Source organism: Chanodichthys erythropterus, chromosome 14, assembly GCF_024489055.1.
Source record: "Chanodichthys erythropterus isolate Z2021 chromosome 14, ASM2448905v1, whole genome shotgun sequence".
Taxonomy (NCBI): Eukaryota; Metazoa; Chordata; class Actinopteri; order Cypriniformes; family Xenocyprididae; genus Chanodichthys; species Chanodichthys erythropterus.
Genome location: NC_090234.1, coordinates 21,118,114 through 21,130,605, shown reverse-complemented (window position 1 = coordinate 21,130,605; position 12,492 = coordinate 21,118,114). Strand labels below are relative to the sequence as shown.

The following is a 12,492-nucleotide window of genomic DNA, read 5'->3' as shown; positions in this document are numbered from 1 at the left end:
TTTTTTTTTGTATCTTGGGCAAATATTGTCCTATCCTAACAAACAATACATCAGTGGACAGCAATTTAAAAAAATGACTGGTTTTGTGGTCCAGGGTCACACACAATTCTTTGGTTCTTGGTCTAAAAAAGGTTGAGGACCCCTGCTGTATGGAAATCATGACAGTGCTGATTATGTTCTTGTCTTTTAAATGACTTCAATGGAAACATATGCTTGCATGCAGATGGCAACATTTGTCCCAGCATTCCCCTGAGAGTTGTGTGGTCTCAGAGCCGATCACACCATTATCAGCAGTGGATGCTCTGAATCTTAGACAGCTGTTTTTTCTCTCTCTCTCTGTCTCCAGTCCACAGGAGCTCAGGTTCAGGTAGCAGGGGACATGCTGCCTAACTCCACAGAGCGCGCAGTGACAATCTCCGGCACCCCGGAAGCCATCATCCAGTGTGTCAAACAAATATGTGTGGTCATGCTGGAGGTAGAGTATTGAACAGTACTGCTCGAGGGATAGTTCACCCAACTGTCATCCTATAGTCCTGTCAAAACTGTCATCCTATAGTCCCCCCATTTCATTTAAAACCCATGTGACATTCTTTACACTGTTGAACACAAAATCTCAAAAAGGACAGAAAAGCACTTAATTTTTTTCATTGAAGTAGTCCTTTCGACTTCTGAAGCTACATGATTGAAATTTAAATTTGGCATGAAATTAAAATGTTTTCTAAATGCATGTTATTGATGTTATTGGGAACTATTAATCTTTTTTTTTTCCAATTTGGCATTAAATGGAAGTTGTGATAGTCTTTTTTTCCCTATTGTGACGTACAGTATATCAGAGTGAAACGGCTTCTCGAACAAGAGAAAATGTAGGGCGGGACATGATTTTGTCCATCGGGAATTGCTATTGCTGTGATCTCATTTGAGTGACAGGTTGTCCCGTCATCAGAGAAGAGAAAAGATGTTGTTTTAAGAGAGAGAGGAAGCTATTTTGATTAAAGATTATGAGGTCACATTTATAATAAATACTGCAATATTCCAGAAAAAATTGTCCAGTTTGATTTCATGTCATAGCGATCGTCTGGTGAAACGTGAGACTACTTCCTCGGGTAACATATGGCGCTTAGACCACTTAAACCCTGCAGTTGTATTGAGTGCAAGCTCACATTAAGGTCTGCCTCCATCAACAACCAATGGATTGAACCAAGTCCCTGCCCTACATTTTTTCCTTTTCAAAAAATCTGTTTCACTTGAATGTGCATCCCAATATGGAAGGAAAGATCACTGCTGTAATTCCATTTTATCATAACTTTAAGTGGCTATTTACTGAAATAGGCATCTTTTTTTTGTTTTTATGCCCAAGCTGTTGTTTGTGTTGATATCCAATTCATGAACAAATTGTTCTTTTCAGTTAGATCTGAGTTAGATTAATTGTTTGATCATGTTCATTATTCTTGGATATGGTGCAAGAGTCAAATGGACTACTTCAGGTATATTTTTATGATACATCCTTTTTAAATCTTGAAAGCTTTAGTACTGATTCACTGTAATTGCATGGAACAGAGCAACCAGTACATACAGTAGAGCATTTTCCTTTTGTGTTCCACAGAAGAAAGTCCAATTTGGAACAACTTGAGGCTGAGTAACAAATGAATTTTCTTTTTTGGAGGGGTGAAATCCATTTGTTATGACTATAACAATAGGGTGGATTCACAACCATACACACAGCCACACTCCATTACAGCCACTCTGCCAAAGAGAGACTACATTGTTTTACTTGTGATTAATGAGAAACACAAAGCATCCGTTGGCTTACTTCCACCGTCTCGGTTTATTGATTTAAATGTTATTCTTATCCACCAATGACGTGCTGGGCTGATTTCCTGCTGAGGTGAATTGTGCTCTGATTGGGTGTTACCGAATGATTTTCATTCTTCGCTTGTACAGACACAGACATATTTCTAATGTAATCAGATCGCCTGGGAATTTACAACAGGTACTCTTATCCTTTGTGGGTAGATGAAATTTTAGGGCTATTTTTTATCTTTACAAATGTGCAGTATACAGAACACTGCAGTTATTATTTTACCCAATATTCACTGTGCTTGATTCAACCCTATATTTCCAGTGTGACAAATTAATTGGAAATAATATCAGCCATGAATTTTAACATAAAAATGCAAAATAAAATTTAGACTCAGTGAAGTAAGCATGCAATGTGATGAGGTCATATGACTACAATGTAGCGTACCACAATGGAATAATGCTACATATTAACTTAATACACTGTATACTGCCTACTCTTATGTAGAGAGTCTTAAAGGGATAGTTCACCCAAAAATGAAAATTGTCATCATTAACTCGATCGATCCAAACCTGTGACACTTTGGTTCATCTTCGGAACACAAATGAAGATGATCTTGATGAAATCTGAGAGATTTCTGTCCCTCCATAGACAGCTACACAACTACCACTTTGACGCTTCAAAAAGTTTATAAAGAACTTGTAAAACTAATCAGATTTCATCAAAAAGATCTTCATTTGTGTTCTGAAGATGAACGAAAGTCTTACGGGTTTAGAACAACATAAGGGTGAGTAATTAATGACAGAATATTCATTTTTTATTGAACTAACTCTTAAGTAGTTTTTGTAGATTAGACAGTTGAGGTTCAACAACACAGCCTAGCACAGGGGTGTTCAACTTCGGTCCTGGAGGGCCACTGTCCTGCAGAGTTTATCTCCAACTCGCCTCAACACACCTGCCTAGAAGTTATGCTTAGTAAGACCTTGACTAGCTGCTTTAGGTGTGTTTAATTGGGGTTGGAGCTGAACTCTACAGGACAGTGGCCCTCCAGGATCAGGATTGGACTCCCCTGGCGTTGGGCTCTTCACAACATGCCTGACTTTTTGTACAACTTTACCACATAAACGCTCCACCACGCAAACCTGTCTGCACCTGTCTCCTGGTCTAATGCTGTTTCTGCCTCTTACCTCTTCCCCTCTCCTAGTCCCCACCGAAAGGTGCCACCATTCCCTACCGCCCAAAGCCCGCCTCCACCCCCGTCATTTTTTCAGGTGGCCAGGTAAGAGCCGACCCGCTGGCGGCGTCCGCAGCCAACCTCAGCCTTTTACTGCAGCACCAGCCACTGCCTGTTAGTTCACTCAGGTTTTCTCACCTTCTCACTCGCATGTTGTCACACCATCCTAACCAGGGAAATGCTTGCAGAGAGGAAGGAGCTTTAGATTGTGAATGAGAGCTCAAAGCGGCCTCGGTGGGCTCTGGCCTTCTGCCATAACATATTTTAGTCGTCTACTGCCATCCAAAAAGTACATTTTAAGCAAATATGGAAATGAAATGAAATGCACATTTTTATGTTTTTGTCTTTCTGGTGCAGTAATGCATTGTACGAGCTCTTGGAAGTTGCTCAAAGTTTAGTTCACTTTGCATTTGCTTGTATCTATGTGCATTTTGAACTCGAGTGCTTTGGTTTCACTTCATTTTCATATTCCAGACATTTCACCTATATTAACATACAAAGTTTGGAATGAGGCACATATTGAAAAAACTGTAACATGTTGGGCCACTCTTCAGGAAATCAACATACAAATGCCTTATAGTGGTCTCTGCAGATTAAACTGGGCAAGAAAGAAAGTATTCCATCCTTTGATATATACAAAATTGCAAACTTCATCTTTACATGGCAATGAATGCATTTTGGCTGCTTTGAGTGCATTTTAATTCTAGATCGACGGCTCACTCTTATTGCAAAATACACTCCGACCTCTCAGAGCAAATATCATATCCTTTTAATATTTTCAAAGCTTGAGGTGTAACATCACTAAAAACTCTGAATGACCTGGATTTGCATTATTTGAGATTCCCATTCCAAGTTATAAATATTAAATGGATATGCTAGCAAACAAAGTCATCCCCACTCATTCGCTAACCAACACAAAATACAATTTGTTTGTAATTTTTTTTTTGTTTCCCACTAATCTACACATTCCATTGATTAATAATAATAATATCCTTTAACAAAACTCTCAACATCTTTTTAACATAACTCATGCACAGGCACTTCATCCAACATCACCATAGATGCCACATCACAGCTTTTCCATGAAATACAACATGATTATCAGTGTGACACTTTAAATTGAAATTCTCTGGGACATGTATAGGAAATGAAGTAATTTTTGAAAATATGATACTAGCTGATATAAAGTTAACATTTTAAATAGAAAACTTGAAGGATGTTATATATCCATCTATTCAAATGGTTCAGAAATAGATTTGATTTTATTGTTGGGTATATTTACCCAAACAAGGAATGTATTTATCTGTTATTATTTGCAGTCAGTATAAAATATATTAAAAGCATAGATAAGAAAAGCTGGGAGTGTTGTAAATGTGTGTGGAGAAGCCTCTATTATTTAAGACGATGACTATTATTACTGTATAACTACCCATAAAATTATTCACGCAAGATATGAAAGAAAATTTCATCTTTTGAAGCCAAATGTTTCTTTAAAATATTAATAGATCCTTTAGCGGTTATGAATCAGTTAGTTCTTGTGTTTAATGGGCCCTGAAGCCTTGTAAAAATGTTGATTCGATTTTTCTTCTCTTTTTTTCCCCTCTCCATTTTCACAGGCTTACACAATTCAGGGACAATATGCCATTCCACACCCAGATGTGAGTCCCCAGCCATCCACCCCCTTCCCCCAGCACCGTCAGCAGTCTGCATGGCTATGTAGTTTTCAGTGTGGACCTCTCTATTAATATTAAGCAGTAATATTAATATGAAGTTTCTGATGTGTAATTTTTGTTGCATTAGAATCTGAAAATGTTCTCAACTTCAGCCCTCCGAAATGTAAACCGAACTTCTAAGGACTTGGCCTGTTGGAGGAAATGACACCGTTTGTCATTTTCAAAATGGTCCGCATAGAATTACACATGAGACTCGTAGCGCTCTGTGTTAAATCAAAAGTGACGTGGATACCTAATCCAGTGGTTCGCAAACTTTTTTCAGACCATCATGAACCACTTATCCTTTTTTCGTCTATTTTTATTTTTTATCATTAAGCAAATCAGCATTTCTGTGAAAAATATAATACTGCCTAAAACTACAGTTGTAGTTTTGTCAAAGGATGAAAAGGCATCATTTGTTTACAGAGAAACAAATCCTTTGTCAGACTTGTTACATTATTGATATAAGCATCAAAACCAGGCAAACAGAATTATCTCTCTTTTTTCTTGATTGTCATTCTATTTTCAGCATACACAGCTTGAGAATGATCATTTCTTTATCTGTTTGTACTTTACCTGTTGCATTAGTTTAACATGCACAAAGCAGCATTAAAATTGTACACTACCATTCAAAAGTTTGGTGTCAGTAAGATTTTATTTAGAAAGAAAGATTAAATAAATTGATCAAAGATGACAGTAAAGATATTTAGGGCCCTATCATACACCCGGCGCAATGCAATGCCAGGCGAGATGCAAGTGTTTTTTGCTAGTTTCAGCCTGTTCAGGCAGGCACATTGTTGGCGTGTTGCTATTTTTAGGCCACTGAAAGCAACTCTGCCAACATTGACCAACAAAAACCTGGTCTAAAGTCAATTGCACAGTATTTTTTTGTTATTTAAAGGCCATGTTAGTCATTGCATGTATCAGAATTACCTATTCGCAGTATTGACGAATGAAATTGATGAATGAAATTCCACCATGTAAACAGAAATCTGTGCAAGCGCACCTGGCTTTTAAAGGGAATGGGAGATGACAGTCTGATTGGTTTATTGCATGTTATTTCCAAAACACCCCCTTGACTCATTAAGAGACTAGGTAGGTACAGCCCTTTTGGACCATTTTTTCCATTGTTAAACTAGCAAAAGTGGATTCGGACAGGCCCTAAGTGCACCTGCGCCACGCGCTTCAGACCATGCGATAAGATCGTTAAAATCGGGCCCTTAGAATGTTACAAAATTCATTTCAAATAAATGCTGTTCTTTTGAACTTTCTTTTCATCAAAGAATCCTGAACAAACTATCATGGTTTCCACAAAAATATTAGGCAGCAAAACTGTTTTTCAACATTTCTTAAGCATCAAATCAACATATTGGAATGATTTCTGATCAAATAAATGCTACCTTGGTTAGCATAAGAGATTTAAAAACACTTACAGACCCCAAACATTTGAATGGTAGTGTATATAGATAGGAAATGTATTTTCTACCTACAACACCCAAATTACAGATCCACTGACCTTTTCAAAATGGAATCTTGGTGATTCTTTAATCTTGATAGCTGTGTTTTCCTTACTGATAATCTGAATGAATATCTCTAAGAGAGAAGGAGAGATGCTGTGTGTTAGTCCTTTTCATTTAAGATTGGCAGTGATTGATGCTTAGAGATGCTTCAGCTGACACTGCAATAACTCAAGTAGAGGTTGGACATCCTTTCAACCTCCTTTAAACTCAGATTTAGGGGATGTACACAACAACACCCAGTGCAAGTCTGCTCTGGTTCAAAGACTTTTTATAAAGGAGGCTTGTGTGTCCTCTGAAGGTTGCCCAAGCACTTACATGTTCATATCTCTGATAAATAACGGTTCACTCGTGGTTCAGGCTTGTCTTAAGGACAAATTATTCTTGGTAATAACGTCACCTTCTAATGCATTTATACTATTCTGAGATGCTCAGGTTACATAAAATAAACTAAACTCACAAGGACATTTAGTGCCTATCTTCGAATATCTTTGACATTTGTGCTAGAGTCCGATTGACCTTTTGTTAAGCTCCGCCCCCTTGTTTACAGTTGCTCAATCAGTCAAGCTTTACAGAATGCCCAATAAGAATTAATTTGGACATTTCTGTGAACAGCACTATTTTCAATAAAATGTGGTCATAAAGTAGTAAATAATGTTAAAATAAAATGATATAAAATATTTGATATTTGGATATTCTTTTGTGGTCTGAAATGAAGTATGACATTGCTAAGCATTTTAGTCTTTTTTTTTTTTTTTTTTAAAGTGATAAAACCCAGTAACGTGATTAATTGTGCTACATTTATAAATCATAATTTAAGGTTGGGCTCAGCAAATGTCAGTTAGTGATCAGATCAGGTCAAGGCCAGGCCAAGTCCTACTAAAGTTTCAATCTCTTCAGCTTTCTCTTTTGCTCTTCTTCCACCACAGTGTGTCATGGCTTCTTATCCTCTTTGTCTCTTTGTTCTAGTTTAGTTTCTTGATTTCTTGGTGTGACCTGTCTTATAACAATAACCTCTTAGCTCTACTGTCCCTCCAAACCCTCAGCAGTTGACCAAGCTCCACCAGTTGGCTATGCAGCAAACCCCCTTTACCCCCCTCGGACAGACCACCCCTGCTTTCCCTGGTACGTACCCACGAGCCCTTTTGAAGTTTCCTTCTCTTTGTACCTGTAGAGACGCTCTCTTTGTCTTTCTCTCTCTCTTTCCTTCTCGTTCCATGTCAAGCATCATGACATGCCCGTGGTGGTTGCTCTTCACTTTGTCAATTTTTTTGTTTACTTATTTTTTGGGGGGTGGTGTTTGTTTAAAAATGAAATTTTCTCATTTTGTTTTGTTTTGTCTTGTCTCGTTTTTTCTTTGTTTTGTTTTGTCTTGTTTTGTTTACTTTTGTCTTGTTTGGCTTGGTCAATGTTTTATTTATTTGGCTAGTATTTTATTTGTTAGTGTTTAATTCTTTTTTTTTTATTTTTTATTTTTTTTTATTAAACAATATATCCATTAATTGTTTCATTCTTGCTACCCACTATTTATTTATTTTCATTTTTTTTTTTTTTTTTCTATTTATTTTCTAACTTCAGGGTTAACTTTGGGGAAAAAAGCTTAGTCATAAATGTCAGAAAATGACATCTCGCCGTTATACTAAGTCAACTTGCATTGTTGTTGTTTTGTTTTATTTATTTATTTGTCAATTTTTCCTGAAGCACCTTATCCTGTTTTGCTAAGACCCGGGATAAAAGATAGTGAAGTTTTGCTGCTTATGCAACATTGTCACGTACAGGGGACTAATGGTGTAGAATTTTATGCTTGAAAGAAATTACCAGTGGCACAAAAAGTGTTCTTTCCTGCCCTTCAGAAACTGGTGTAAGAGAACCATATCAGTGTTTTGATTTTACAGACCACAACACATCTTCCATCAAGCCATTCATTACGTATTCATCTTGATAAACACCGTTCTTGTACAAGCTCAGTTTAAAGCAGTTGCTAAGGGCAAACACAATGCCGTACACTTGAGAAGAACATGCCTTGCTATTCACACACAGTATATCACACACATATCAAATATATGTTTATGTCAGACCTAAGACATACTGTAGGAAATCTTAGCTTTGACAGATGACGAGATGTGAGAACTGCTAGAGATATTTGTGGTAGTTTAAGGTGAAAAAAGGCCTTCATAAAAAGCCTCTGGAGGACTAAGAGTTCTTCGCACTCTGCACCTGGTCCATTAAGGTCGCCAGTCTTCTAAAGCTCACACTCAGTGTTGACACCATCATGAGTGTGTATGCAGTGCTGTTTATCCTAGGCTGTCTCTCGAGCTTCCCTCTGCTCTCTGATCCAGGTCTGGATGCCAGTCCCCCGGCCAGTACTCATGAACTCACCATTCCCAATGATGTGAGTATAAGTAGATTCATGCTCAGTTTTGACTCTCAGTCCCTTGTCAGAAAATCCTAAAAATAATTTGTCATAACTGAAGAAATGAGTCCATGTCAGGATCTTTCAAGAACAAATCTACATCAAGTCTCAAGTAACACTATGTAGTTTTTTCGACCTTAAAATAATGTCTCTAAAACAACTCTTAACCGGAGAAATTATACTGCCGCTGCTACCTGAGCAGCCTCCTAGCGGCTACAACCACACTCTGCAAGATTCGTGCTCGGATGCACAGTGCATACAGGGGGTGTGGCCTCAATAGCCCTGCAGTAAGTATTGTGATGTGTGAGGAATGTGCAGGGTAAAAATTTAACTAAAATTGCATTAAATATGGTTGTTTTAACCAATATTATGTTGCTAGATGTTTTTTTCAGCTACATTTAAGTACCCTGTTATAGGCTAACCTGCAATTTTACAAATTCCCTGTTTATTCCTATTAATTCCCGTTAATTCCCATATATTCCCGTTAATTCCCATGGAAAGTTTCCAGATTTGAAAATTCCCGGAATTTTGCAACCCTATGTAAGTGTGACTCGATTTTATGTTTCAGACTTGAGTTTCCATCTCTAGTTTATCCAGTTGGATTAAATTTGATTCTCCAATCCCATTAAAGGTGGGGTAAGCCATATTTCAAAAACGCTATTGGACATTGTTGATATTTGAAATCAACCCAAACAAACCCACCCCTCTCTTCATTGCTCCGCCTCCAAAACTCACCCTACAATCCTAACCACCAACAAAACACTTAACGAAAAATAAAGCGCAGATGATGAACGAACAAGGAAGCACAAAAAAAAAAAAAATGAACGTATAGTACACAAGAGTAAATACAAACAAGAGTTTGTTGTTGGTCGCCAACAGCACAGCAGCTCCAGACAATCAAAACCCAGTGTTATTCACATGTGAAGCAGAATCAAAGCAGCCTCCACATCTGTTTTCAGGCCTTCCTGCTTAGCTCTCTACAGCGCTGGAAAGCTTTGCTATTATAAATGTGGCTTAACCCTCTGGAGTCTGAGGCTGATTTGGGGCCTGGATAAGTTTTGACATGCCCTGACATTTGTACTTTTTTCAGTTGTTCATAAACATATTAATGGAAAAAGTGTCATTACACTGTATTCAGCACAAACTAGGCTACAGTAATATGTGAGGAACATATATGTACATGTTTGTGTTTTTGAAGGAATAACATTTATGCGTGGTTATTGAAAAAACAAAAAACTTAAGTCACTGAAATAAGGCCAAAAAAAGTATAAATCTGTGTTTACAATACTTTAGGGTATTGGAGGTTGTAGACTAGAGTTTTTGCTTCAAAATTATGTAAAAATTATGCTGCCTACTCCTTCATATAAAACAATATATTGATTTAGTTTTTGTAAGACACTTTTTGCCAAGAAAGACAGTATGCGAGGAGGCGTGAATCACCACTGAATAATGGGCCATTCTCACCTGAGAAGACAAAAGAATCGCATAAAGAACCTCTAATGGTGCTGCATAATAATGAGGCCTTTCAGTCAGGTAGGCTGTGAAAAAAACCTTCTGTGATGTCATGATATATGAAACATACAGAAAAATATTATTACAATATAAAGTAATGGTTTTATATTATACTTTAAAATATAATGTATTTTTGTGATGCAAAGAGTCTGAATATAGGCTTTTAGTTTAAAAGCATGCACATTTGGAGAAATATTGGATTCTCATATGCTTATGTCAATTTTCTATACAGAGGAGTTATATTTATTTAATATTCATTGTCATTACTAAGAGCGCTGGTGTTTTCAATTCATACTTGAAGTCTGAGGGCGCTCTCTGTGCATTTATAGTCCCCAAATTCATCTAAAAGAAGAGGCGGCTATGCCTAGTCATAACCCTTCATTCCAGTGATATTCTTTTGAGCTCTTTTGTATTGTCTCATCATCTCTCTTTCTGCAGTTTTTCTTCAAATCTCCCTCTTGCTCGTTCTGTCTCCTCAACGGTCATACGCCTAAGGCTGATTGGCTACACGTTTGTTGTTGGTGTCGCCCCCACTAACTTCCAAACAGTGTTTTTTAAAAATGACTTACCCCACCTTTAAGTCTGCTTCCGCATTATTAGAAAAATTCAAATTGCATTCCTAGGATCTTTTGACATGGGTTATCTGACTGTCAACTCAAGCATACCTACCTACTATACTCATATATTCTGTTGTGAATATTACAAAACGGATCATACGTTCTGTAACCTGAATAAACAAAACCGTTTTTTCTTTTGACAGTCTTTTAAGAACCTTTACGCTTTCTTCCCAGCTAATAGGCTGCATAATCGGGCGCCAGGGAACCAAAATCAACGAGATCCGTCAGATGTCTGGAGCGCAGATCAAAATAGCTAATGCCATGGAAGGGTCATCAGAGCGCCAGATCACCATTACAGGAACCCCCGCCAACATCAGCCTTGCCCAGTACCTCATCAATGCAAGGTGAGCCCATCAACGTTTCACAAAAGCGTTGCCATTTTCTTCCAAACTGCTGTAACCTAACTTTTTTTAATGGCCTCATGCTGTTCTAACTCAATACAGTTTCTTAAAAGAAGCTCAGATAGGGTCATCGCAAATGCAACAGTGTTCTGTTTTCCTAGCAATGTGTTTGGGGAACCAGAGATGCTTAGCCACTGACCCTCTACATCTGTTCTTGTGTGTGATATTGAGGCTTGCAGGGTAGCGGCCGGGGCGATACTAATGCATATTGCTTTCCCACGGTTCTGATGGCAGGTTCAGAGACGTGGCAGCCATGTGGAATGACCCCTCATCAATGACTACATCCTGAAGCCCCAAACTGCTTTCATTATCTGAAGCTATCAGCAGCTGATTCCCAATAAACCTTACATACAATCTTCCCTTAGAACTCACCAACCTTTCCCTTAAACCCCATGGTCAACTTCATCAGTAGCTTCACTCATGTAGGCAGACTCCTGAAATTAAAAAAAAAAAGCAAGAAAAAAAAAAGCAGGACAACTGTAGTATGATTTGTTCATGTTATGCCGTGTTTCAGTGTAGTATTTTAGCATGCTGAATGCTTGGATCTTGTTATATATTTATTTATTATTTTAAATCGGATAGATTAGTTCAGTATGGTTGCTGCATAAGTCTTGTAGTTTGACAGCAAAGCCTAACATGATTTAAAAAATGTAAAAAAAAAAAAAAGATTGCATCCAATAGCATTTTTAGCAATGCTGTTGGCAAGGAGCTAGTGATGTGATGCAGATGTTGTAATGAAGTACAAACGCATGTCAGAATCGAGGAGATGTTGGAAACTGTGTTTCTTTAGAGGCGGAAAAGATTTTATTTTTACTTTTGACAGTGGCTTGATTGTTTTCAGCTTGACCGATTTGAAAGAAATGCATGATTATTACTCATCGTGGAGAGCAGGCGGAAAAAGCGATCATTCTTGTACAGAAGTGTCAAATGCTTTCAGAATTATTTTATGTTATCTATTTTTTTCTATCTTTTCCTTACCCCTCCCCTTTTTCCTCTTCCCTGAACTATTCTAGGCTGACGTCTGAGGTCACTGGAATGGGCACTCTCTAATTTCTACCCATGATCCTTCACTGCATCACATGACCCTTGAGCCAATGGCATTGCACCTAGTTTGTTTTCTCTCTGTACTTTTGCTGTCCTGTATTTTCAGTACTTCTGACTAATTTATATTCTATAATGTGCACATAATGTTCCTCCTACTCAACCTTTGTTGTGCTCCCTACTTATTACCTGTTTAATTTAAAAGACACTTTACTTTTTTTTTGACTCTCTAGTACCTCATGTCACC

At 37.7% G+C, this 12,492-nt stretch overlaps 1 protein-coding gene across 1 annotated transcript in view; it reads left to right on the top strand.

Annotated features, from left to right (window-relative positions):
• The window catches only part of pcbp3 (poly(rC) binding protein 3), a 49,238-nt gene extending 36,984 nt beyond the window's left edge, over positions 1-12,254 (top strand). The window contains exons 7-13 of the mRNA XM_067409337.1: positions 347-475; positions 3,003-3,077; positions 4,649-4,690; positions 7,308-7,386; positions 8,601-8,653; positions 10,978-11,147; positions 12,218-12,254. Coding sequence (XP_067265438.1) covers positions 347-475; positions 3,003-3,077; positions 4,649-4,690; positions 7,308-7,386; positions 8,601-8,653; positions 10,978-11,147; positions 12,218-12,254 — 585 coding nt within the window. The remainder of the gene's footprint in view (positions 1-346; positions 476-3,002; positions 3,078-4,648; positions 4,691-7,307; positions 7,387-8,600; positions 8,654-10,977; positions 11,148-12,217) is intronic.
• The last annotated feature ends 238 nt before the right edge of the window (positions 12,255-12,492 follow it).